The sequence below is a fragment of the Bos grunniens genome, chromosome 28 (genome assembly GCF_055505025.1).
Source record: "Bos grunniens cultivar Pamir isolate PY7600 chromosome 28, Bosgru_T2T1.0, whole genome shotgun sequence".
NCBI classification, from domain to species: Eukaryota; Metazoa; Chordata; class Mammalia; order Artiodactyla; family Bovidae; genus Bos; species Bos grunniens.
The window spans coordinates 11333204-11359934 of NC_141192.1; the positions used below are offsets into that span (position 1 = coordinate 11333204).

Sequence of the window (26731 nt, forward strand, 5' to 3'; positions counted from 1 at the left end):
TAGAGTTCCCAAGCTCTGGAGTCGGTTTCTCTGTGCACCAGGAATAGCAAGGGCAGGCAGTGACTGAGGCAGCGAGGATTCCTTCCAGCCACCTGCCTGGCCACCACCCTGTCCCCAGTGAGAGGAATTACCACCTTGCAGAGCTTCCACTGCAGAACACAAACACCTGGTTGCCTGGGCAGCACCTTGCCAGGACGACGTGATCCAGATGGTCCCTTGAGAGGCAGCTGGGTTGCCAAGGAAACAGAATTGCTGCCGCTCCAGCCAGGAGACCCGGATTCTAGATCTTTGGGACCCCAAGCTTAGAAAAGTGAAGTGATTTGCATAAACTCACGCAGCAAGTAGGTTTTAGAGACTGTACTGTAATGCAGGATGTAATAATCAAAATGGTTATGTACGAAGCCCTTCTGAGATGCCAGCTTGAGTTAAGTACTTTGTACTTATCGCTTTGTGAGAGACTGGGAGATACAGCTGGGGTCACATGTAGCACGGAAGTGATGGAGCTGAGCTGAGCCCAGGTCAGCTTGATGCTTAAACCTGAGCTTGGACCCCTGTCCCACACTGCCCTGCCTGTGGCTTCTAGATCTTTTTCTCTGCTTGTCCTGAGACCAGTGCTGTTCCAGCAGCTGGCTGGACCTGACTCAAGGGCCACTGAAAGTGTGGAGACCAGGCTGGGAACCTGCAGGCTAAGACTACAGTTTCCAGGGCCTGGTTCCTCCTAAGCCCTTGCTCTGCTGTGCACGTGACTTGGGTAGCTTATGAGGGGCAAGAGGATGGGGGTCTGTTGACCAGGGTCAGATTGCCCCGGGGACAGGCCGAGCATGACACTCACAATGAGCCTGATCCATGAGAGAGAAGGTACAGCAGCCATGGAGGAACAGAAGAAGGAGTGAGGCTTGGAGGTGGGGCAGGCTGGTCTACATCATCAACCTGATTCTCTTGCTTGTTTTCATCTTTTCTTTAGTCTCAACCGTCCAAATATCTATCTGGTGAGTGCCATCTATCCACTCATTCCTCACCTTGTTACACAAAAGGATTTGGGCAAGTGAATAAATTTCTTTGTCTATCAGTTTTCTGATCTGTAAAATGGGTTGGTTTGTCATGAGAATCAGTGCTGATGTTCATAAAATACCCAGCATAGAGCCTGGCATGAAACAAGAGCTCTATAAGTAGTAGTAGCGAAAATGTTAGTCCTTCAGTCATGTCTGACTCTTTGCGACTCCATGGACTGTAGCCTGTCAGGCTCCTCTGTCCATGGAATTCTCCAGGCAAGAATACTGGAGTGGGTAGACAGCCATTCCCTTGTCCAGGGTATCCTCCTGAGCCAGGGATCGAACCTAGGTCTCCCGTATTGCAGGTGGGTTTTTTACCATCTGAGCCACCAGGGAAACGGTATTTTATTTTTTAATTTGAATTTTATTTTTTTGTGGGGCCATGCCTCACAGCATATAGGATCTTAGTTCCCCGACCAGGGATCGAACCCTTATTCCCTGCAGTGGAAATGCCAGGTCCTAACCATTGGGCCATTATGGTCCTTTAAATGTCACTTTCTCTTGAAAGACTTTTGAGAAGGGTTGCTGGGAAACTTGGAGAGACAGAGGCCCTCAAACCTCCCAGGCCAAGGCACAGACAGGGTGCTGCTGGCCCTACCTAGGCCGCCTCAGCCAGCTCTCTACTCTCCACTCAGCAGGCTGTCTACCTCCCTGACTGGAGCCCAGCCTCCTCTTCTGGGGGAAAAGAAGATGCCGTCTTAACCCCATGTGATCCTCTGTTGTCTTGGAGACAGCTGTGGGCTTCTGGTCCTGGAGCCTCAGAAAGGGGCCATTTCCTGGACTGAGTTAATAGGATCCCATTCACCTACCTGGGTTTCCCGGTGGCTCAGTGATAAAGCATCTGCCTTCAGTGGAGGAGATACAGGTTCTACCCCTGGGTCAAGAAGATTCCCTGGAGAAGGATATGGCATCCTACTCCAAAGTGCTGGCCTGGGAAATCTCACGGACAGAGGAGCCTGGCGGGGTACAGGCTATAGGGTTGCAAAAGAGTCGGACATGACTTAGTGACTAAACAACACCCTCTATCTACCAACTTGGAGGTGGGTGCGGTTGGCATTGACTTTGGCCCTATCTAAGTAGATGTTTCATATTTTCCAGACCCGAAACTACAACACAGGGTCAGGCACAGGGTTTTAGGCTACTTCCAGCTATGTGAGGCATCCTAAGAAAGTCTGAATGCCAACGCATTGGAATAAGATTGCTAACATGTATACAGCATTTGGAACTTCCCCGATGGCTGAGCGGTAAAGAATCTACCTGCAATGCAGGAGATGTAGGTTCGATCCCTGGGTTGGGAAAGTCATCCTGGAGAAGGAAATGGCAACCCACTCCAGTATTCTTGCTTGAAAAATCTCATGGACAGGAGCCTGGCGAGCTACAGTCCATGGGGTCGCAGAGTCAGACATGACTGAGCATACTCAGTATATGCCAGGCCTCATTCTCAGCACTATACATGTACATATACTATACATGTACTCACTTAATACCTACGATGTAGGCATTATTAGTATCCCCTTTTATCGAATGAGGCAAGCTTGGCACAGAGAGCTTAAGTGACTTTTCCAAGGTCACACAGCTGGGGAGTGGAGGTCCGGGTGGTTTTCACAACCAGACATGCTATTGCAGAGTCCATGCTTTTAACGACTACTCCATTCATGAAATAGCTGAATAGTTTCTGGAGATAAAAACATTTGGAATTGGGGCCAACCAGGAAACCATGATAACAACACTTGACATGTACTGAATGTTTACTGAGTGCTAGGCTCTCTGCTCCTCACCAACCACGAGACCATGAGTATTGAATGAGCTCAAAGATATGAAGGTGTTTAACCCACCAACAAGGACAAATCATTGTCAAATACTTAATATTTCCACCTGCACTAGTTCAGGTGATCTTGACAAGCTCTCTTGAGTCATTACCCTGTCTTTCCCAGAATTTGATTTCAATCTGCACATAGAGGAAAGGGCAGCTGATGACTTCAGGACTAGGTATTCTTGTTTGAATTACAATTCAGACCTTGGTCAAATTGCTCAATCTTCCTAAACCCCAGTTTCCTCATCTATAAAATGGGGGCAGAGATGGGTCTGGGATCACTGAAGATGTTGCATTCAGTGCCTGGTACTGGGAAAACACTGAGAAGATATTTGCTATCATCATGATTGAAAGGGGCTATAAATCAGATTCTTTTCTTAAGCCAGCTGCCCTGCCCTGGGCTCTGTAAGTCTAAATAAGCAAGGCTGATGATACCTGCACTGCTGTTAATTCCTGTCCGTCTGTCTAACTCAGAAGGTATTTACAAGGCCGTGGCTTGCAATGCATGCCTTAAAAGTTCCATAACCACCTCGCCCACTTTCTGCCAAGTCCCTGCTCCATTTCATTCTCACACCCTTGAATCCCCTGAAATCCTTCCTCTGGGGGTGAGAAAGCTAAGCTCCATCTTAAAACCAAAGCTCTGGCTTCCTTAATCCTCTTACCTGGCTCTTTCCTCTGCAGAATTAATTGCTGCCCATGGCTTTATTAACTTCTAGGCCAGCCATGGCATCTTCAGGGCACCCTAGGGTGGGGTGGTGGAGACTGTTTTGGCAGGACCTCTGTCCCAGATGCACCTTTGGTCTGGGTGGTGGAAGGCTGGGTGGTGGCTGGAAGGTGGTGATACCTTGGTGCCTGAAGGGCTATAATCCTGTGGTCCTGCATCTCCCCAGAGACCATGTACCTCCTCGGGGACACCAGCAGAGAAGCAGAGATAGCCACAGCTCTGGCTCCACTTCTGCCTGCTCTGAGACCACCTCCCTACCCCTCAGAGCCTCAGACTCCTCCCCTTTAAATGGGAATAAGCCTGCCTTGGGCTTCTCTGGTGGCTCAGATGGTTAAGAATCTGTGCCTGCAATGCGGGAGACCTGGGTTCAAGCCCTGGGTCAGGGAGATCCCCTGGAGAAGGAAATGGCAACCCACTCCAGTATTCTTGCCTGGAGAATCCCATGGACAGAGGAGCCTGGCAGGCTATAGTCCATGGGGTCGCGAAGAGTTGGACGTGACTTAGCAATGAACACTTTCAGTTTTCACTTTCGAGCCTGTCTCGGGGACCTCATGGGGCTGGACAAGGAAGGCCGTGTAAAGGGCTGTGTCTGTGTGTAGGATAACTGTCATTTCTCACCCTCAGAAAGGGAGCATTGATTTCAAACCCCGAGAGCAGGGACTGTGTGGGGTGCATTTATATGTGTGTGTAGCCCCCGTGCTTGGCACGGAGTGGGCCTGGCACAGGACGGCTTATCGTTCCTTGCCCTGAACATTTCTGTTGAGTATTTTTTATTTTGAGAGGCATTCCCACGCCCTTGACCTCATCATTGTTCCTGTAGCCGTGAAGGTAGAGAAATGGTCTGGATGCATGAGACTGTGGAAGAAATGGATGCTGAAGGTGGGGGAGCATGGCCTGCCCAGGGGAGGTGGAGATGGAAGGTGGCCCCCAGACCCCCACGGCCTTGTTCAGGGGCTGTCTTCTTTGTCTGGAGCACCCTGAAGTGTGGACTGGGGAGGCAGCCCCCGAGATGGCTTAAGGTGGTCACGGGACCAGACGAGAAAACCACTGCTACATCAGCTCTCTTCCCATTTTGGGGATGTTGCTAGTTCAGGGAGGAGAGTATCAGTTTCCTGAATCCCAGGCTCCATTTTTAACTGGCAGAGAGCTGGCCCAGACTCTACCATGGGGCAGGCACCTGGAGCTATACCTGGATGCAGGGTCCACTCTCTACTGTCTTTACCTGGACAGTTAACATCTAAATATAGTCAGGGAGGCTGGTTTGCCAGATAAGATGGTAACAGAGAGAAGAAAGTTTTCTTTTCAAATTTCCCTCTTGAAGTCAAAATAAGTAAGCAACCACATGAAGCATACAATCAGAGTATGAGTGGGACTGGAATACGGCAGGGTGAGATGAGGATGAGACGCAGGTGATGGAAAGGGGGCCGTGACTTGTTGCTGGGGTTGTGGGTGCCTCACTGCGCACCCCCGGGTGACCATGGGCACTGTGGCTCTGCCGGGCATCTCCGCCAAGGCGTGTATTGGAGGGTACATCCACTCGCCCCGACCCCAAGGAGACCCCAGCCAATAACAGATGCCAGATGCTGGATAAAAACCTCCTCGTTCTGGCCTCTTAGGCTGACTGAGGGGTGCATTCTACTCCATCTCCAGGAGCTCCCCGCACCAGGTATGGCACTTCACATCACACTCTTTCAATCACATCATTCCCTTCCCCATCTCATTTCTCTGCTTCTCTACTGGTGTTTTCTGGGCTCTTCCAAATAAATCGCTTGCACTGGAAACGTCATGGTGGGGTCTGCACCTGGGGGAACCCAGACTCGGACACACATCATGTGACTGAGGCGCCTCCAGCAGCCTTTCCTTCCCCCATCGCGTCACAGACCCCCGTCCCCATCATGTGGTCCAATCCTGAGTGTGGAGTCCCGGCTGGGGTTCTGGACTGGAGCGGTGAGGATCCAGGTAAGACAAGTAGTCCCCTCTTGAGAGGGTTCTGTATGATCTGTTGGGGTCCCAGCCCCTAGGCAGCCCTGCTGTGAGCTGATGCCCTCATCCCCCGACCCTCTCTCCTCCGGACAGGCCTGGAAAGCAGATCTCCAGCAGCTGTATCCTAGCACACCCCGGCTCTGTGGGGAGCCAGCGATGAGCTAATCCTGAGAAGAGAGGGAGGCAGGAAGAGTAGCCTCCCCTACAAGTAGGGGCCTGCCCCTGGGGCCCTCAGGGAACCAGAGAAGGCCATGCTGGGGAAACTGCTGAGCCAGCCTAGAGACCAGGGTGCTCTCCCCTCCCCCAACCCCTGCAAACTCCAGCCAAACTCCAGAGAAACCCACAACCACCCTGGAGGCTTCTGCTAACAACAGAATCCATGCTCCCTGCAGAAAATATGGGAAACAAAGTTGACGATCTCCCCACATCCAGATAGATTCCTGATTTCTAAGTTGACATTTTGGTATATTCCCTTCTGTTTCCTGTTTCCTGTGCCTAACCAAATGTATATTTTGTTTCTGCACCTAGCTGAGGTCTTACTGAGCATGACATTTTGTTACCCTCTAAAAAAATTAATATTATGTCATAAGCATTTCCGTACGTACAATCATTCTTAAGGGACCTCACTTTTCAAGGCTGCAGAGTGGCCACTGAAATAGTTCCCGTTTCTCCGTGCCTTGAAGCTATTTCCAAATCTGCCCTCTCATTCTTCTGGGGCACTGCCCCCCTCCTCGTTCACTCTGGTCACCCCAGGGACCATCACACACCCCTCCCCCAATTCCTCAGCCTGGGAACGCTGCGTCCACAAACCCTCGGTCACATGGGCTCCTCCCGCGGCCCCCCCCCACACCCCCGCCGCCGTTCTTTTTCCCCAAGAGCAGAGTGAGGCCACTGGATCCCAGGCCTCAGCCCTCAGGGAGCCAGGGAACAGGAGGGAGCCCAGGGCCACCAGTCCAGGACGACCTATCCCACCTGCTCATTCAGGGTTACTCAGAAGGGGCACACCTCCCCTGGAGGTGTTACCCTCCCCTGGAGGGTTACTCAGAAGGGGGACACTGCTCCATCTGGAGGTCCTGCTTCCAGCCCTGGAATTCAGATAACTGCTCTGTCTCTTCCCTGTTAGAGCCTCAGTTTCCTCCTCTACAAAATGGGTGTGCTGATAAGAGGCCCCCGTGGCCTCTCCCACAGCAGTGACCCGATGGAAGATGACTGATAAACAGGTTCTGTCCTTTAAACAGAGCTGACTGCAAGTCGGTTCCCAGGGGCCGGGTGATGAAATCCAGAGCCCTTTCCTGAGCAGGACCTGACCTGGAGTGCAGAGGCGGCTGAGCAGGAGGAAGGAAGCCAAGTCCCTCCCCCACAGCCCAGCTCTGCTGAGCTCAGATGTGGGGGTGGGGGCTGGTGTCCAGGAGGAAGTCTGTCCCTGGCCTTGACGAGGTGCCCAGCCTGGCGGCCTGGCATTTCAAGGGCAAGGGCCCGCCTGCCCGCTGTCTCTGGGGGCAGCCAGCAAGCGTTCACAAATCCCCTGCAATTTGCACCCACCAATCCCTCCCGCTCGCTGGGCGGCTGCGAGCCGTTTTTCACGCAGAGCTGCGCACAGCTTTGTCTTAGACAGATCTGGCAGGGTGTCCCTGAATAGGACCATTTGTCCTCTCTGGTGCTGGTGACGGGAAGGCGGCTGCATGCTCTGGGGTGGGCAGAGGCAGAGGGGGTGCAGAGAGGCCAAGGGGGAGGCGTGAAGGTAGGATAGGAGCTGGGATGCCAAGAGAGGCCAGGACTGTGACCACCACTGCGGGGATCTGAGAATTCCACCCTCCCACCTCCACCCAATTCAGTCGGATGGGAGCAAGAAGGAATGTCTTTAACGACAGAGGAAAATGGTTTACGACCAGCTTTCTGCTCAAAGAGTCCTGGGTGGAAGTGGTGAAATGACCTGGCTGGCCTCTGAAGCCTGTGTCCCATCCCAGCTGTCCAGCGGGGGTGGGACACTTGCCATTGGCTGCCCCCAGGGCTGGGGTCTGTCTCTGAGCTGCAGAAATCCCCCTGGGACTGAGGGTTTCCAGGGAGGTCCAAGATTCTCCTGAGCCTCTCCTGAGTGGATCACAGGCTATAGATCGACAAGGGCAGGGCCGGGGCCCCATCGCATTCCTAATTCTTCCCCTCCCAGGCTGGCCAGGGGCCCAGGGCCGCCCTCAGCCCCCTCCCGCGGTCTGCTGGCCGCCTGGTCTAGGGGCTGTCAGCGCACTGGAGAAACCAGACCAGGCAGATGGTTGTCGACACAGAGCAAGTGATCCACTTTGCTTGGGTTACCACCCCTGGGCCCAGGGCTCAGGCTGCAGTGCTGGGATGTGAGGGTGTGTGTAGGACAGAGGTAAGAAACACACATGTCCACAGGGCCCAGCAGGCTTCCAAATTCAGGAACTGCTTGGGGTGTGAGACATGGAGGAAACTCAGCACCTTTTCCAGGGGTCAGCCTCCACCCAGTCCATGGCAGGCTGGGAGCCAAGGTTGCCATTCAAAGGAAGCCAGGCATTTGACTGGACAGTACAGTCTCGCAAAGAGTGAATGCTGGAAACTAATATGCATTTTTAAAAACCTCCAGTTAGATCTCAGCTGTCTGCAGGTCACATCCAGCCCACAGGCGGGTGACTGACAACTCCCTCCGCTTGTCCCTAAGAAGTCTGGCCTCCTCTTCCTGGGAGGTTTCGGGGGCTGCCTTCTCCAGCCCTGACCTCTCCCGAGTTCTCTGGTCCCTGCTCCAAATGCCTGTTGGTCGCCTCTCCCAGGATGCCCCCGGGATACCCTGGCACCCCCAGACCTGCTGCTCTCTTCACATCTTCCACTCTGCCAGCAACCTCATGCCTCTCACCTCTCACCTCTCAGGCAGGAGCCCAGGGAGGCAGGAGGGGTGTGAGGACAGGCAGTGGGCACCTGAGGCTTTTTTCTGGGCTCCACCCTGCCTTGCTGTGACCTGGGGCAGGTCCCCCTTTCTCTGGGCCTTGGGCTCCCCATCCTGTGGGTTCTGACATTCCCTATTCTATTATTTTAACACGCCACTGGGCTGCTCAAAGGGGTCAGCTCAGGGGACTGAGTCATTCAAGGACAATAGCAGAGGCACACGGAGGGCTCTTGGGGACCTTGGACATGGCGACTGCCTGGAGCCCGGTGCCCACATAGCCAGCAGACGTGGGCCTCTCGGAGCCAGGGAGGTTGACATTTCAGCACTGCCTGCCAAATTGCTGAGAGCTGGCATGCAGCAACCTGGGGAGCAGGGTGGGCCTGCTGTGGCCAAGGAGGGGGAACAAGGGGAGGTGCAAGGCAGGTGACTTTCTAGATTGAGGCAGGGGGGCCCTTGCCCCCCAAGGACCTTCCCAAGGAGGAGGACGCTGCCACGTGTGCGTGTGTGCGCGTGCTTCCGTGTGCGAGCACACAGGCTAAAGGCTGCACCAGAACAAAGAGCTGGGGGCTGGGTATCAGAGGGGCCCACGTGGAGACGCCTGACTTGGCGGTTTGCTGCAGTGTCTGCTCTGCGCTCACGCTCCATCTCTGTCTCTCTCTCTCTCTCACACACACACACAGACATGCACGCACCGCACAGCACTGCCCCCAGGCCTGAGCTCGTGTTCCAGAGCCCACACACCCAGCGCACCGCCATCTCTCCTGACAAAGCACCGCTCTGCTCCTTGCTGCATGAGCTCATCCCACCGGCCCTCTGGCCCCAGCCTGGCCTCCTGACAAGAGAGACAGACAGGGAGAGGGAGCTGGAGAGGGGTGGCGGAGGCACAGAGAGGGAGACGCACACACAGACACACACGTTCACCACCACACATGCACGCACACACACAGACACACACGTTCACCACCACACATGCACACACACACACAGACACACACGTTCACCACCACACATGCACACACACACACAGACACACACGTTCACCATCACACCTGCACGCGCACACACAGACACGTTCACCACCACCACCACACACACACACATGTGCACACACACACATATTACAACACAGGGAGAAAGTCAGAGGCAGTAGGGAATGGAAGGAAAGACAGGGACAGACACACGGCATTAGAGACCCTCAGAGAGAAAGGAGAGGGAGACACCGGGACTGAGTGAGGCAGAGCGGGAGCCAGGAAGATGGGCAGGCAGAGAGGCTGCAGGAGCTCCGGGGACAGAGCGTGTTCTAGAACTGCAGAGGCCTGGCTGGGAGACGCCCAGCTGTAGCCAATGTGTGCACTGCACACCCCGAGGACCTTCCCAGCTGTACCCAAAGTAGGGGCTAGACAGGTCATGCACCCACCCACAGAGCCCCAGACACAGAGAGCAGTGGGAAGCAGCTTCGCTGGTGCGGAAGGGGCCTTAGAGAGGTTGGGGACCACGCAGGGGACAGATGGCAGAGAAGGGCGGCCGGAAGCGACCTGCCGCGGCACCCACCGCACACCAGGGAAGCTCAGTTAGTCCCCTGGGCAGCCTGTGGGATGGGCATATAATCCCTCCTTGCAGATGAGGCCGCAGCTCTGGGAGGTGGGCAACGTGGTAAAGATGGGGGCCAGTGCTGGAGCCGCTTCTGAAATTTGGGGTCACTACCCTGTGCTCCACGGTCTCTACCCCTCTCCTGGTCTGGCTAGTCCCCCGCAGACCCTTTATCCCACCAAAGAAACTTTCAGCTGGCGCTTTCCCCATCAGACTGGCACCCTGCCTTCCCAGAAGATGGGCCAAGCAGAGGATGGCTGGGACCCTGAGAGCTATGAGGCCCATACTTCTCAAGGGGGTGTTGGCAGCCTGTGAAACGTGGTTAGTCATGGCTCTTGGTGCTGACCAGGCTTTGACTCTTGGTAAGTGAATTTATGTGACAGCTAAGGCACAGGTCCTGCTGGGCCTCGGCATTCTCAGCTATGGAATGGGTATACTGAGAACTCACCTTAGGGGCCCAGAGCCTGTCATGTGACTAGATAGACATATATATGGGAAAGGGCTTTATAGACTGTAAAGAGCTACCCACACCTTGGGGTTACAGATGGAAAAGGAACAGAACACTTATCTCAGGAGCAGAAGGGATGTTGGAAATACCATTGAGAGACAGGCAGGGCCATGTTAGAGAGACTTGAGGGAAGCGAAGGGCTATCCCAAATGGAGGAGCCTCTCAGATCCTGGTCCAGGGGGACAGAGGCCTCCTAAATTTACATCCCCAACCAGCTTCAGAGTCAGCTGCGATGCAGGGGGCACAGCTTTAGGCCTGAGTTAGGAGGCCACGACTTCAAGTCCCAGCCCTATAACTTACAAGCTGTGCAACAGCAGGCAAGTCACAAGACCTCTCTGAGCTCCAGAGTCCTCCTCTGTAAATGTAGACAATACCCAGTGTCTCATAGAGGTGGGCACTGAAGCAGAATAAGGGAAAGCCCCCAGAATGTCCTGGCAGGCTGATGAGACGCCCTTGAGGGCGGGGCAACACGGTGGCCGAGAGAGCAGCTGGGGTTCCTGGAGCAGCCCATCCGCCTGGTTTTCTTCCCAAACCCTGTCTCTGTTTTGATGCTGCACATCCCCTGGAGTCATCCCTTGGTCTCCACTCTACTCCACAGGAAGTGGAACCTTCCTGGCCCAGCCACCATCATCCGCACCCTGACACCCCAGCACTCTGCCATCTGGCTCCTTCCATCCACACCGGCCTCCCCTGTGCAATCTGTTCTTTGAAAAGCTGGAGCCATCTTTGCAAAATGAAAATGTAGCCATGTTCCCTTTAGTCTTAGGACAACCCTCAAGACGGGCCCTGTGTGTTTAACTGCCTCCGACTTCTGCCTCCGGGCTGTGGAACCACTGGCCTCCTTTCAGTTCTGCCAAAAAGCCACGCTGGCTTCTACTGCAGGGCCTTTGCATAAGCCTGGTTGCTCCCTTTGCCTGGGTAGCTTTTCCTCCTTTTCTTCACCTGCTCAACTCTGACTTGACCTTCAGGTCCCGGGAAGACTTCCCTACTTCCAAACTGTCTCAGAGCATCCCCGAGACTGTTCCTTCATGGCACGTATCATAGCTTGAATTTACACGCACGCACACACACACAGAGCTATGATTTTTCTGCATGTCTTTTTTTTTTTTTTTAATTGAAGTTTTGGGCTTCCCTGGTAGCTCAGTTGGTAAAGAGGGGGTCAGAAAGATCCCCTTGAGAAGGGATAGGCTACCCACTTCAGTATTCTTGGGCTTCCCTGGTGGCTCAGACAGTAAAGAATACTCCTGCAATGCAGGAGACCCGGGTTCGATCCCTGGGTTGGGGAGATCCTCTGGAGGAGGGCATGACAACCCACTCCAGCATTCTTGCCTGGAGACTCCCCATGGACAGAGGAGCCTGGAGGGCTACAACCCATGGGGTCGCAAAGAGTAGGACATGACTGAGCGACTAAGCACAGCACAGAGCTGATTTACAATGAGGTGGTAGTTTCTAGTGTACAGCAAACAGCTGTGATTATCTGATCCCATGGTTTTCTCTCCCTCTAGACCAGGCATCAGGAAACCCTCCTGTCACCTACTTTTATAAATAAGGTTTTCTTGGAACTAGCCACACTTATTTGTTTACATATTGTCTACAGTTGCTTTTGTGCTCTGCCTGCAAGGCCTGAACTATTTACGATCTGGTCCTTTACAGAGAAAGTTTGCTGATCTCTGCTCTGGACAGTACGTTTCCCTAGCAGAGACCACATCTGTTTTACTCCTCGGCACAACCCAGCCCCAGTCAGGCACCTGCAAAGAGCCAGTGCTCAAGAGCAATACAGATGTATATGCTTCTGGGATAAGTAGCAATTTTTCCCGTCAAAATTGTATTGACTTAAGTTATTATTAAAATTGCAGATTTCAAGAGGAACAGACGTCACTTATGAGATTCCAAGACTGTTGTCTGGCAAACAGCTCAATACACGAGTGACATTCCCAACACAGGCTGGCGCGTCAGGGATCGCAGAGCAGCTACTGGCTAACGAGACCTTCACCACCTCTTGTAAGTGACCCGCCATCCACGTGCATGGGCCATCATAAACTTAACAGAGAAAAGCACAAACCCTTGTTCAAGTGATTGTGGGCTGTGCAGACCGATGAAAACCTATCATGAGAAGTCCTTTAAACATTTGCATTACGCTGTTTCTACAAATGCTCCAAAGAACTGATGGACGAATTCAGAGAAAACGTCTGTTTTATTGTTATACAGAGGAAATAACTGACTTTTGTTCTTTTTCAGTGAATTGTTCAGACTCGAGAAAGAGTGTTAACCACATATCGCGACACGGCTCGGCACTGACCCCAGCACGGTAGGGCTCGCTGTCACTCCTGCCCTCCCGAGGAGATAAACTGAGGCTCAGAGGTCACACACTGAGCAAGTGCCAAGGCTGGGTGGTCCAGGTCTGTTCGAATAAAAACTTACGCAGCATCCCCTGCTTTGAAGCAAGGTAATGAAGATGGAGGGGCAGGTAAAGCTGCATCCTTGGTGTGCTTAAAGCGCTTGCAGAGAGAACGCTGCCAGGCACCTGCTGTGGCCTCTGTTTACTAAGGGGTCAGAGGTCCAGCGTGATGATGGAGTTGTAATGGAGATTACGACACAGAACAAACTTTTAGGACCCTGAAAGTACTGATTCAACAAAAAAGTTTGAATGAATACAGCAAAGCCTCAGGGTCGAGGGTGCTGACTCTGGAGTATAGGCCTGGATTTAAATCTCAGCTCTGCCACTTCCTAGCTGTGTGACCTGGGAAATCTCTCCAGCTTCTCTGAGCCTCAGTTTCCTAGACTGTAAAATGGAGATGATCCTAGGACTAACACCAAAGGGTCACTGTGGTGATGGAATAAGATGATAAGCATCTCCCTTTAGCCCGTTGTAGAGGGGTGTGGTGTGCCCTGGACCCCTTGCTGGCCCTGAGATGAGGTGAGCTGCTGCTCCTTGGAGGCTCACACCACACCTGAACGAACCGAGGCACCAGCCGACAACGGTGGTGACAGCCCTGGGTTCGAGTCCACTGCCCAGCCTGCCTCCCGATGACACCGTGGAGCCCCCAGCCATCACCTACCGGCAGACTTCGGAGTGAACTTGTCTCGGTTCGCGGCACACACAGCCAGCAGTCGGTAGCCGAGGTCCAGGTCGAATCCTTGCTGAGCTGCCACCCGACTGACCACCTGCCAGCAAGATGGGGAAGAAGGGTGGGGTGAGTCACTGTGCATGCCAGGCCTTTGAACCCAGAGTGATGGATGCGCCCATTTCACAGGTGAGGCGGGAAGACTAAGGCAGGTCCTCAACATTAGGCAGAACTGGGACTCAAAGTGTCTTGTTCAGTCACTCAGCAAACACTGATAAGCACCTCTCCCATGTTAGGTCCTGGGATCCTGGGCTTTGCCCTCAAAGGTGGGCCTGAGCCCAAAGCCCAGGACCTGCTCTTTCAAGGGCCCAAATTTGGCCTCATTCTAGAGGTTGGCAGGCGAAGCTCTACCACCATGTTTAGCATGGCCCACGGCCAGGGTCTCTTCTCCCTTCAAACTCCATCACCCCAAATCTCCGACCCCCAGGAAGTCTCCTATGCCCACCACCTCTCCCCCATCCCTCACTAAGCCCCAGCACCAACCACCACAGGATACTCGCTACTCTCGATACTCCAAGAACAGTCCCCACCCAGCAGCAGCATCCTCTCCTGAGTCAGCCTACATCTGGAGAGAAGCACAGAAGTAGGACTCACCACCTCCCTGGAGCTCCAACTTGGAGCTGCCCAAATGGACTACTAAGAATACCCCAGAGTGCACGTCTGGTGATCGCCAGCTCCGTGCCAAGCGCCCTGCAGCGTCTCGGACCCTAGTCCCCAAACTGCAGGGCTGTCATGCTCAGCCTGGGGTCTGTCGCCAGCGCCAAGCACTGGCCCCCCGCCATGGGAGGCGCCTGTAAAAGCATGGGCTGTGCATTTGGACCGGAGGTCCCACCTGTCTCCCCATGAACCTCGGAAGCATGTGCTGGAATGGGGAGAGGCAAGGGGCTGGGAGGGCTGTCAGTCCCGGGGGGTCCATGCAGTGAGGGACAGGGTGCTTGGGATGGCTCACGAATGGCTCTGCAGGCTCACACCTGCCCACTCCCAGGTGTCCCACCAGCCAGATCAACTCCCTCCTGCCCGCCTTCCTCATTAACAGCAGCCGAATTAGGTTTCCTTATTAAGAAGGAAGGACCTTGGAAAATGGAGTCGTTTTAGGAAGCAGCTGGGGTGGCTATGGCTGACTGGGAAAGGAGGGCTCCCAGATGGGGGGCTCACTCTGCCGAGAAAGGGAAGGCTCCATCACTGAGCCCCTAGAGACCACCTGCTCCAGAGGCGTTTCGAGGCCCTCCGAGGGTCTAGGCTGCAGTGGAGTTTGGCCCAGCCCCTACAGCCATTAGAAGAGTGCCCCATTGTAGGCTTTAAGGGCTTCCCTGGTAGCTCAGCTGGTAAAGAATCCACCTACAATGAAGGAGATCCTGGTTCGATTCCTGGGTCAGGAAGTCCCCTGGAGAAGGGATAGGCTACCCACTCCAGTATTCTCGGGCTTCCCTGGTGGCTCAGATGGTTAAGAATCTGCCTATAATATGGGAGATCTGGGTTTGATTCCTGTGTTAGGAAGGTCCCCTGGAGAAGGGGATGGCTACTCACTCCAGTATTCTTGCCTGGAGAATTCCATGGACAGAGAAGCCTGGTGGGCTACAGTCCATGGGGTCACAAAGAGTCGGACACGACTGAGCAACTTTCACTTCATTTCATAGGCTTTCTATTTTAGGGGTTTATTGCAAGAACTCTAGAGCTACAGAGTGTGGGAAAACCAGTTGTCTTGGCCAACCCTCTCATTTAAAAACTATGGACACTTGAGGCCCAGAGAGAGAGCGTCCATGGTGTACCAGGAAGGAGCCAGTGGATCCCTCCTTCCAGGACCAGCATGATCTCCTGACCCTGCCTCCCCGCCTCCATCTCCAGGGAGCTCTCTGTGCAGGGAGGAAAAAGGACTTTCTCAGGTTCGAATGTTTGCTCAGCTTCTCTGCTGCACACAGAAGCCCCTGGCGCAGGAATCTTCTGTCTCCCCAGGCCTCTTTCCCACGGGATCTATCTGTCCCTGCACTGCGGCTCTTACGCAACTCCCACCCGGCTCCCCACCCCCATCTGCCACACGCACCACGTTCCGGAGTCCCCGAGCCGCCTCAGGGCCAGTTATTCCTTACTGTTAGTCTCACGGTCCAGGCAGAAAAAATAGGGCCCTAATCCTTTTTTTTTGTAAATATATATATGCTGCTAAGTCGCTTCAGTTATATCCGACTCTGTGTGACCCCATAGACAGCAGCCCACCAGGCTCCCCGGCCCCTGGGATTCTCCAGGCAAGAACACTGGAGTGGGTTGCCATTTCCTTCTCCAATGCATGAAAGTGAAAAGTGAAAGTGAAGTCGGTCAGTCGTGCCGGACTCTAGCGACCCCACGGACTGCAGCCTACCAGGCTCCTCCATCCACAGGATTTTCCAGGCAAGAGTACTGGAGTGGAGTGCCATTGCCTTCTCCGAAATACATATATATATACATATATATGTATTTTTGATATGGACCATCCTGTAACCCCTGAACTGGAAGGTGAAGTCTTTTTTTTAAATAAAATAATCAATTAATAAATTAAATCTTTGTTGTGCTGGGTCTTCGATGCTACACGGGCTTTCTCTAGTTGTGGTGGGAGTGGGGGCTCCCCTCTGGTTCTGGTGCGCGGCTTCTCATTGCGGGCTTTCTCTTATTGCGGAGCACTGGCTCTAGGCTCACGGGGTTCAATAATTGCAGCACGGGGGTCCAGTAGTTGTGGCGGCCTGGCTTAGTTGCCCCCTGGCATGTGGGATCCTTCTGGACCAGGGATCGAACCTGTGTCCTCTGCAATTGGCAGACAGATTCTTAACCACTGGACCACAGGGAAGTCCCTGGAAGGTGAAGTCATTACCACTGGACTGCCAGGGAAGGCCCCAAGACCGCTAATTCCCTCTGGACTGTTGAGCATTCCAGTTCTGGAGACAGACACTGTAGAGTAGGGAGAAGGGTCACTGCAGCTCGATGTTGACTACAGAGCCCTCACTGGTGGGCCAGCCTTGGGGTGGGTGCGAGTGAGCCCGGGCAGTTTTTGGACTAGGGCATCAGAAGGCTGCTGCTTGTGGGCTATGCTGACACGCTGGTGCAATGAGAACGCTGGCTTCCATGAACGAAGGCTAAGTAAATGCTTTGTAAGCAGTGAGGTGCCAAATTGTCACAATAGTTCCATGGGGTGGTATGACCGTCTGTTTTACAGGTGAGGAGTCTGAGAGTGAGAGAGCTTAGATGCTATGCCAGGCAGTCAGGCTGCAAAGCCTGGGCTCTTTGCATGAGAGGACTTCTTTTTCAACCCACAAAGGGTTAAGGCCAGAACTCCCCATCTGCATGGAGAACCCTCAGGCTCTGGGTTGAGGGCAGAAAGGCAAAGGTCCCTCTGTTTGGCCAATACTGGCTGAACCTGTTGCTCTGGTTCCAAAAAAAGAAAGAAACTAGCTAGATTGAGCAAGAGGGGCCTGGTATTGGTTCTAAGGGCTCTCCTGCAGGCCTGGAAGGGCCTGTCACTAAGTTCCCCAAGCCCAGTATTCAGAAGGGTTATTGGCTCCAACAATTTCCTTTTATCAAGACATAGAGAGGGCAGGGCCTGGCTGAAGGTCACTCAGCGCAAGTGTGGCAGAGCAGGCTAAGCTGGACCCTGCGATCCTAGACTACTTCGTGTAGCCCATCTTCCCCTGGCCCAGCCTAAGGACCCCCTGCAAAGTCCCGTGAGGAAGGTCTGATTGTCAGTGGTAGGGAGAGTGGGCTCAGCTGAGTAGGCTCCTGTCGTGTTTCAGGGATGCCTGCTCCCACCCCACGGGTGTGAAGACCCCTCCGTGAAGAGCCTGCGGTGAGCGGCCGCAGCACCGCTGCCCTCTGCTGGCTGCCTCGGTCCGGTCAGCTTGGCCCAGCCTACAAGGTGCTTCTAAGGCTGACTGGTGTGACCTGGCTGTCTGAGACCCAGACCCTGGCGTGCTACAGGTCAGGGAGTCCAGTCCCTCAGGCCACAGAGCAGGAAAACTGGAGCCCAGAGGCTAGAGAACAGGCATGTTCAAGGTCATATGGCAGTTGCGTTAGTCCCATAAAGGCAGTGCGTTGCCTTTGAAGGCAGCAAGTCTCCTGGCTATAAAACAGGACAGATTGTCTAGGAGATGCTAAAGAAGGGGTTCCTGCTCCCAGCTGGTGGCTGGATTCTGTCATCCTATGAGGCAGTCACGGGAACCGGCCTGTGCTCCAATCCTGCTCCATCCTATACTGAGCAACCAAAGGCATGTGACTTAACCTCTCTGGGCCTCAGTTTCCTCATCTGTGGAATGGGTACACAATCTCCTCTTTGCAAGGATGACAGCCAGGACCAGGCACACGGCTCAGTGAATGCTGTCTGTGAACGTTCACCCGCGACTTCGGCAGTGAACGCTTTGAGGCTGTGGGGACTCCCTCCTTGGAGGGGTGGCAAGGGCCCTGCTGCTGTGCTCACTGGTTTTTGGTTTCTCTTTTCCGTCTCCTCTTATACCTGTCTCCCTTCTCCTGTGTCCTCGCTGCCTCAGCCTTCTGTCTGTTCCTCGAGCAGATCAAGCATGTTCCCCCTCAGGGGAGGAAGGAGGAGCAGGTCCAGAGAGGCCTGACTTTGAGGGGGACCCTCAGAGAGGACAGTCAGCCCTGATGCTAAGGGGAGGGCCCGGGAAGGAGCTGGTCCAGAAGAGGAAGTGGTACCTGGACTGACGTCCCTTGGGAGAGGTTGCAGGTCTTCATCCTGGGGTCAGAGGGCATGAAAGGGAGGGTGGGTAGGGGACTGCCAGCAGCCCAAGGTTCTTCAACCCAGGGCCGGGCCCTGGTATGGCAAAAATGTGTCCACTTATTTCCTGAGGCTAAGTGGTTTTTAATTTATATCCTCCATGTAAGTGGAATCCAGAGGAAGTTGTTTCCAGAGGTCACCGAAAGGGTGAGGGCAACCTGGAGGGCTCAGGTAGCCCTCGGGATGGGAAGGGGTGCGAGTGTGTCTGTGTGTTGGGGGGAACCCTGACTAGACCCCGTGGGATCACTCACCTGTCCCATCCCATCCCTTTCCCGGGGCACAGCTGGGTTGAGGACGCCCAGGGGATAGGAGGGCTGGTGGCAGGCCCCAGGGCTCTTGCGGGGGCAGCGGTCCCACCTGGGACTGTAGCAAGCTGCTGCTCCCCCCGACTCCGTTGCCTTGTTTGTAAAACAGGGTGATAAACCCTTCCCTGCCCCCTTGCAGGGTCCTCACAAGGCTGCAAGGAGACAGTAACAGGGAGACACGTGGGCACCGAGGGTGTCTTCTATAAACCACTCCCCGTGCCCCCTGCCAGCCTTTCCTGCTGCAGGTTTTATAGGGCCCTAAGCAACAATCACACTCAGGTCTCCACAGCTGTGGCCAGTGGCCTGAGTCCCCTTTCTGGCTAAGTGGCAGGTTGGGAATGGGGTGGGGTTCAGAGCTGGCCATTCAACCAAGTGAGTGGCTTAAGCTGGGGGCACAGCCGGCACTGGGCTTTTGTCTAAACAGTTTCCTGTGCCTGGGAAGCCATGGCCTCATCCCCCTTCAATCAGATCCTACAGTTTCCCCTGGGCTTCCTCCTCCACGAAGACCTCCATAATCCCTCCATCCTACCCTCCAGGGATGCTCCCCTTCAGAGCTCTTGTCCTCAGATAAATTATATCCCATCACTCACCTGCTGAAGACCCTGCAAGGGCTCCCCACTGCCCTTCCAATCACATCCAAACTCTTCTCGGTCTGCAGCCTCGGGGTCAGCTGGTTTCTGCCCCCCTCTTTGACCTCCTCTTGTACCCCTCGCCCACGCCTGTGATCCTGTCACCTGAGACCGGCATCAAGCCTCAGGGCCTTCGCACTCCCATTGCCTCTGCTTGGACAACCCTTCCCGCTCATCTTCCCTGGCAGACTCCTTTTTGCTCTTCAGGTCGCATCTCCTCCAGACACTTTCTGATCACCATCCTGCTCCCTCTTACAGGGTGCTGGGAAACATCCTTAACTTACTCCTTCATGGGCCTTAGTGTCAGCCTCTCAGACAGAAAGCTAAGCTGCTTGCGAGAGGACCACACTGCTCACTGCCCGCCCCTCCAGGGCTGAGTGTGGACTTGGTGAATATTTGCTGAATGAATAGATAAATGTCAGGGCCATGGTGGGGCCAGTTACTGGTCATCTCATGCCCACCTGTCCAGCCGCCTGACCGAGGCCATCACTGGCTTCAGCCTTAGGTCCCTGCAATCTCACAAGGTCAAGCTCGGGACAGGGAGCATGGCAGCGCTACCCCCTCCCTTCCTCACGACTACCAGCGGCGGGACAGGAGTAACATCTGGCCCTGCCCTTGGGGCTTAGCCTGAGCCAGGATCCCCACAAAGAGGATTAAGGGAGCTGGGTGAGGGAGGGGCAGCCCAGGGGCTGGAGGATGAGGAGGGCTGGGAAGTGCAGGCGGTCGCCTGGTTTGGCCCAGTGGCCCCGAGGGAGCCAGATGGTGTCAGCTTCGGACAAATGGAGAAACCTTGGGAAGGTCTGGGTTGCATCCCTGCCTGGCATCCCTAAAGGCCAGGAATAGAGGTGGACGGGTCCCGACCTGAATCCCAGGTCCACTTCTAACTGGCTGTGTGAACCTGGGAAGGTAGTCCCCACTTCTCAGCTTCCTTCTCTATACAGGAAGGATGAGGGCAGGACCAGTGTGCTCTGAGGAGTCAATGAGAAGGCACATCCTGGGGGCCACGCTCAGTGTCGGGCATGGAGGAGGTGCTCTGCAGGGATGGCCTGTCACCTCTCTCCTATCTGGAGGTCTTTTCAGAAAACATGGTGGCCTTGGGTTGTACCCACTGTTGCTGCCTGATGAGGAGTACATTTCGGCCCCTCCTCCCCAAGTGCTGGGGTAGCCGGGCTCCCTGGAAATCTGTTTACCCACATTCCCTTCAAAGCTGACTCTGGATGGTCTGAGCAGCTGTCCCCACTGGCCGCAGAGGTGCCCTCACATTTATGGATACAGGCCACGTGGCTGGGGACAGTCATAAGCTTTGAGCTCCTTCCACGTGGCTGTCAGCCAGTGGGCTCCTAAGTTTGGCAAATCAAACCGCTAGCCCTGGGCCTGGCCTCTGCCCAGCTTGGATCCTAGACCCTTACCAGGATGAGTTAATTTCAGTTTCCTGGATTCTGCCGTACATCCGGGCACTGGCGTGCTCTGCTCCACGTGCTCAGGACATTCTTGCTATCCTCAGGTGCTGGTGTAGGTTATCAGACTCCTACAGACGGATCAGGGGCGCCTTTCCTGTTTTCTGCAACCTGCCCCACCACCAAGATGGGTACCACTTCCCTTCTCCGTGTTCCCTCCACCTTCTCATGATCTCCTCAGCTGTCTCTTCCCACAGCTATCTCCCCATTGAAGAGGGAATCTTTCCCATCTTCAATTTCCCAGGACTTAGCAGAGGGGATTGTGCATGATAACTGAGCGATCAATCAGTGTTTATTTGCATAGATGGATAGATGTAATAGAAGCTCGATAAATGCTTATATGAATGAATAGATGAATGGATGGCTGTAAAAAGAGCTCAACAGATGTTTACTGAAGTGAATGAATGAATGGATAAAAAGAGGGCTGAAAACCTTCAAGAGTCTCTCTGCTTTACTTATGATGGAACATTTACTCTCAAAAGTTTAGAACTCTTCAAAGTAGGATCATGTCTTTCTCATCAAGGGTAAATAATGCACGTAACCCCGAGAAATGTGTCTCCCCATCAGACTAGATTCCCTGCAGGTGTAAGCCTATCAGGGGTCCATGCAGACGGGTCCTCCCCTCCGGCCGCAGCCCAGCACGTGAGTCCCCAGCCATCCTCCCTGGGTGAGGGCACAGGCTGGGAGGAGGCAGACTCACCGTCAAACAGCCCATCAGGCTCTGCTCAAAGGGCCGCTGGAAGGCTCGCGGGTCTCCACACCAGTCCAGCAACTCCGTGGCGGCATTGTGGAAGTTGGCGGGGTTCTGTAAGTGCTGTGGGAGAGGGAGAGGAGGCAGCGTGAGGCTCCAGAAGTGAGGCCAGTGCAGTGTGAGGGAGTCCGGGGCAGCAAAGACCCCAGGTTTCCCTGGGGAGGAGACACACAGGATGGGGCAGGCCAGGATTAATGAGTTCTCTCAAACTCCTCATTCACTTTCCCCCTGAATCTCCACTCCAGCCTGCTTTCTGATGGGATGGGAACTGCGGCCCCATTGCAAAGATGGAAAAACTGAGGTCTAGAAAAGGGCAATGACGTTAGATATTAAAGTGTTTTCTGGTGCTGGCAGTGGGGGTTAGGAAGCCCTGTAGGGTTCAAGAGGGTGGTGTGTGTGGCTTCCATCCTTGGAGCTGGTTCTCCCTGTGTCAGGCAGATTCCTTATTGATGAGCACCCCCACCCCCACCCCCTGCCTCGCAAACCACCACCATCACCACAGCCAGGTCTGCATGCTACCTGCTCTGGCTCCAGCAAGCCCTGCTGGAGCCAAATAGCAGGAGCAGGGTCACAGAAAGAGGCCTCCAGGCCACACCCAGCTGGGAAGGTGCGCTCAAGCACAGGGCACCCAGGTGACTGTCACGTCGTGATGAGGTGCATGTGGCTCAGCCATTCCTGTTCCCCTCACCCAGGATTCCTGGGCTCAGGGATGCTGGCGTTGCTGGGAGGGGACCCTGCCCAAGCTCAGGCCCCACCCAGTTATGGGGTCTAAGTCAACAGAGGCTGAATTCTGGTGCCAAGGCTTCTAGATTCTGCTTCAGAGCCAGGCCATGGGGCTGACGGGTTGAGGGGGCAGAGGGGAGGGGGCTGCTGCAGCTATCCCTTCCTTCTTTAACACTGATCCGAGTCTTCCTAGGCCAGGCTGAGTCAGGCATCGAGTCCAGGGACACGGAGCATGTCGGGGCAGAGTTGGGACATCAGGGCTGAATGTGACTCCCTGTGAGGTCCCCAGCAGGACAGGCAGGTGTCCACACGGGCTGGAGTAGAAGCCAGCTGCAAAGGGGATCCCCATGTCCTTGGTACTGGGAGAGACTGCGAACAGCAGCTGCCCTCGGACCAGCGACTCACTCCCACCCTGCAGTGAAGGTCTGCCTTGGAGCCACGGCCAGGAGGGGTCTCAGGAGCTGCCAGGTCCCAGAACTGCACAGCGAGCAGGATGTGCTGGGGGAGCCCCTGTGGGGCTGGGGCCCTGGAATCACACTGCCTTCACCCACAACCATCTACTGACCTAGGGCATCCCCTCCCCTCTCTGCGCCTCAGTCACCCTACCTGTAAAATGGGGATGGCAGATCACGGCTTAGTGGTGGGGATTTTTGTTTCCTTTAGAGTTCCATGATTACTATTACAATGTGGTTTATGAAAGGCCAGATTTAAAAATGGATGGAGGAAAGAGAAACGCATCCGAGTATTCTCCCTCCGTGGGAGCAAAGGGACAGGGAGAGGTGAAGGGGGGAAAGAGGGCAGGTGTGCAAGCCCTCTGTCATGGGGCCGTGGTGAAGATTAAACAAGAGGAGGCTTACACGGCCCCTGGCAGAGCGCCTGGCACGTGGGGCTGCCCTTGGCCCTGACTCTGTCTTCCAAAGGCTCCTCTGGAGGCGCAGCTGCACTCAGCACCTCCTGCCCTGGCTACACATACACACACACACACACACACACATACACACACACATACACACACGGCTCTTTCTGCAGACAAAGCTCATTGCATATGAAGATAGGAGGATGTCTGTGGCTGGAAGCAGATCCTCTGAGCAGGCAGCAGTGGGCCCTCTGACTCCTGTGTCCTCTCTAAAACCTGCCCCCTCCAAGGCCATGGGCAGCATCTGGTCTCCGCGTGGAAAGCCATGCAAATCGGTTAATCCCCTGCCCAGCAGCCTCCCTCTGCTAACCAAGTTATTCCGTTTATTTACGTGATGTCACACCCAATTAACAGGGTCAGCAACCACCGCGTGGTGCTCTCAGAGTTGCCCACCCACAGCATCCCATCTTTGACATCCCTTTTTGGGGTTTTAGGCTTGCAAGGGGTCTCCGAGGCCAGTCTCATGGGTCCAGTTTTGTTTTGGCCCCAGGCAACCAGCCTTCCATATCTGGCCAGCCCACCTCTGAGCTTCTCCACTCTCGCCCCAGCCAGCTCATGAGGTCTTGGTTTGGGCTATGGGAGGTGACTCGTGGGTGCAACTCATTGGTACAAAAGACCTCAGGCATCCCATTTGGTAGCTACTGCTCAGTGGCTGTGCGGCCTTGGCCAAACCTCCACCCCCTCTGTGCTTCTGTCGTCCATTTAGAGACTCTGAGGTGGCTGAGGGATGCAGTGAAATGAAGAGGACCCCATCTCAGCCACTGAGTCTCATGGCCCTGAGATTCAGATCTCTCTTCTGCAAAATGGGATGCGGACAGCGTGCAGGGCTGCCGCAAAGTGTAGAAGCAACATCCGTAGTGGCATCCCCATTACAGAGCAGGTGTCAGGCAAGACTGCCATTGCTTGGTACACTAGGACCTCTCGATGGCTTCTTGTTTCTCCTCCAAGCTCCCCCAGAATAGAATTAGTGCCCCCTTCATCTCCAGAACCCCCCAAACTGGCATGAGGCCAGGTCCATGCAGAAATGGTTTGTGAGCAGTTAGCTGCCCAAGGCATGCTGTGTACAGAGCAGGCCAGCAATCTCGTAGCTTCAGACTAGGTCCCCAGTGGTACTTGGAGGGCCAGGACTGGGTGGGGTGAGCTTGGCAACCCTTTGATGATCTGGGGATGGGAGTACAGATGTGAATCACAGGCAGAGTTCTCCCTGGCTGCGGCTGTTACTGGATACTAACAGCCCACCCCCTCACCAGGAAGCCTGCTCATCTCTGTAATTCCTCAGAAGACCTTCCTGGGCTATATCCACTGGCCACTGAGTCTGCTAGAGCAGGAACTGGGGACACCAGTGCCCAGATGAAGTGATGAATGCATCTTATCAATCCATCTGTGAATCAAATGACCCATCCATCCATCTACCCATCCATCTATCCAAAAATGAATCAGTTCACCCATGCATCCATCCACTTGTCCACCTACCCATTCATCCATTCTCTACTTTATCCATCACTCATCCATCCATTCATTTACCTACTTATCTTTCATTCCATCCAGAGTTTATCCAACCACCCACGTATCCATTCGTTCATCATTTCTTTATCCATCCATCATTTATATCCACCCACCATCCACTCACCTAACTGCCTATCCATGTGTCCATCCATCTATCCATCCATCCATTCCCTTAGCTACTGATCTGTGATCACCTACCCCACCCCCATTCTTCCCCAACATATTTAGGCCCCACCCTGGCCTGGACTCTGCTGACGTACGATGAATACAGCTCATCTTCTGCCCCTGAGGAACTCAGCCTGGAGGGAGACCTGATGCACACCCTGTGGGGCTTATAGCTTAAGGGAGAAAGAGCAGGATGGGAGCGGTAACTGGGTGCTCAGGGAGCACCAGGGCTCAGGAAGGGGAAGTGCAGAGACTCAAAAGAGCACCTGAGGTTTGGGGAGGCTGCTGTGCAGGAATTAGTCGATTGGCATGGCTTTGCACGTGGAGCCCAGATGTGCCTGTGGGGACAATTTAAGGCATGTCCTAGAGAGGGCACCGGTTCTCCCAGCACCTGAAGCTCAGAAAGCACAAAGGCAGCTGAGCCAGAGGTCTGGAGAGAAGATGGACAGACAGCTGGGTGCTCGGGGGCTGGCAAGTGCCAGCAGTGGGGAGAACTAGGGCGGGTGGACAGGGAGGGCTGCGCTGTAAGTCAGGCAGGGTGGAGAGTCGGAGGCTGAGGCTCCGATGGGAGCCACAGCTCCACCAGCCAGAGGGAGGCGCAGCCAACGCATGCATCATCCTCAGAACATGCAGACCTTTCTCTTCTGATCAGTCTACGGGATGTCTGAGAATCAACAGTCTTCAGTCACCACGGCTGCCCTCTGGGGCAGCTGAAGAGCAGACAGACATCAGCGCTGAGCTGTGTCTGACTGGAGATGCGGGAGCAGCGTGGAGGACGCAGGGAGCTCTGGACAGCCCAGGGGCATCTGGACAGCCTGCTTACCCTCACAGATGAGCCACAGTCTGGCCCAAGCACAGAGCTATGTAGTGTGTTTGTGTGTGTGTGCATGCATGCAGACGTGTGTGTGGGGTAGGTCAGGCGAGGACAGTGGAGATGATCCCTGGCTTTTAAGCAGCTCCAGGACCCAATGACTGGCTTGCATCACGATGCCCATTTACAGACGATGGGACATGAAGTGGCAACTTAATCAAGGTCAGGAAACCAGCGAGTGTGGAAGGGAGACTCAGGCTTACTGACTGGTGAATCTGAGTCCATGTGCCACGCTTGGAGAGGCTGCTCCTGGGTGGGCTCTGGACCCTGCTGGACCCCTGGGTAGCCCAGGGGGTAAAGGGCTCCTTGATTCTTGCAGAGAATCAGATGCAGGGAGAAAAGTCAAGTTGTGAGTAGGTTGTAGGGGGAGCCGTTTGCCCAGCAGCACACAGAGGGCTCGGGCACAGGGGCTTGACTGTATTACTGGGGGTGGAGCCACTGACAGCTGATCCCTCCTGGGCGGGAGAAACTGGGTCAAAGGCAGAGCTGGGAGAGAGCCCCACGGAGCCTAGAGGAGGAGAAGAAGGAGGAGGAGGGACGGGCAGGGGAGGAGGAGCCCATCGTCTGGTTTCTATTCTGTGACCGTGAACAGAGGCGTAATTGGCGTTTGGGAGAGCTGTTCGGCTGAGTTCAATCTGTAACAAGTCGTCTTCAATTTCCTCTCCGCAGACCCAAGGCCCCGGCTTCCGAGATTGCTCTGCTTGATGCTAATGAGAGGACGCACATCCCTCATTCCTGCCGACTAGCCTCAGTTCCCCTGGGCCCTGGGGATCGGGGAGGGCAGGCAGGGCGGGGGTGGGGCTGTGCGCTCTGCCCCCGCCTCCCCCGGGGGGTCCTGAGGCTGGAGGCCTACACTGGCTCCCCAAACTGCCAGCTAAGCCCACCTAAGCCAGGGGCGTCGCCCCAGCACTCCCCTCCCCTAAGACATCCCCTGTCACTGAGCCACCAACGACAGCGCCCC

At 54.7% G+C, this 26731-nt stretch overlaps 1 protein-coding gene across 10 annotated transcripts in view; it reads right to left on the bottom strand.

The window, feature by feature from the left end:
- The window catches only part of ZMIZ1 (zinc finger MIZ-type containing 1), a 242465-nt gene that overhangs the window by 84649 nt on the left and 131085 nt on the right, over positions 1-26731 (bottom strand). For all 10 annotated transcript variants that reach the window (XM_086381797.1, XM_086381787.1, XM_086381791.1 and 7 more), the window contains 2 exons: positions 21539-21652; positions 13629-13734 (listed from right to left, as the gene is read on the bottom strand). In XM_086381797.1, coding sequence (XP_086237923.1) covers positions 13629-13734; positions 21539-21652 — 220 coding nt within the window. The remainder of the gene's footprint in view (positions 1-13628; positions 13735-21538; positions 21653-26731) is intronic.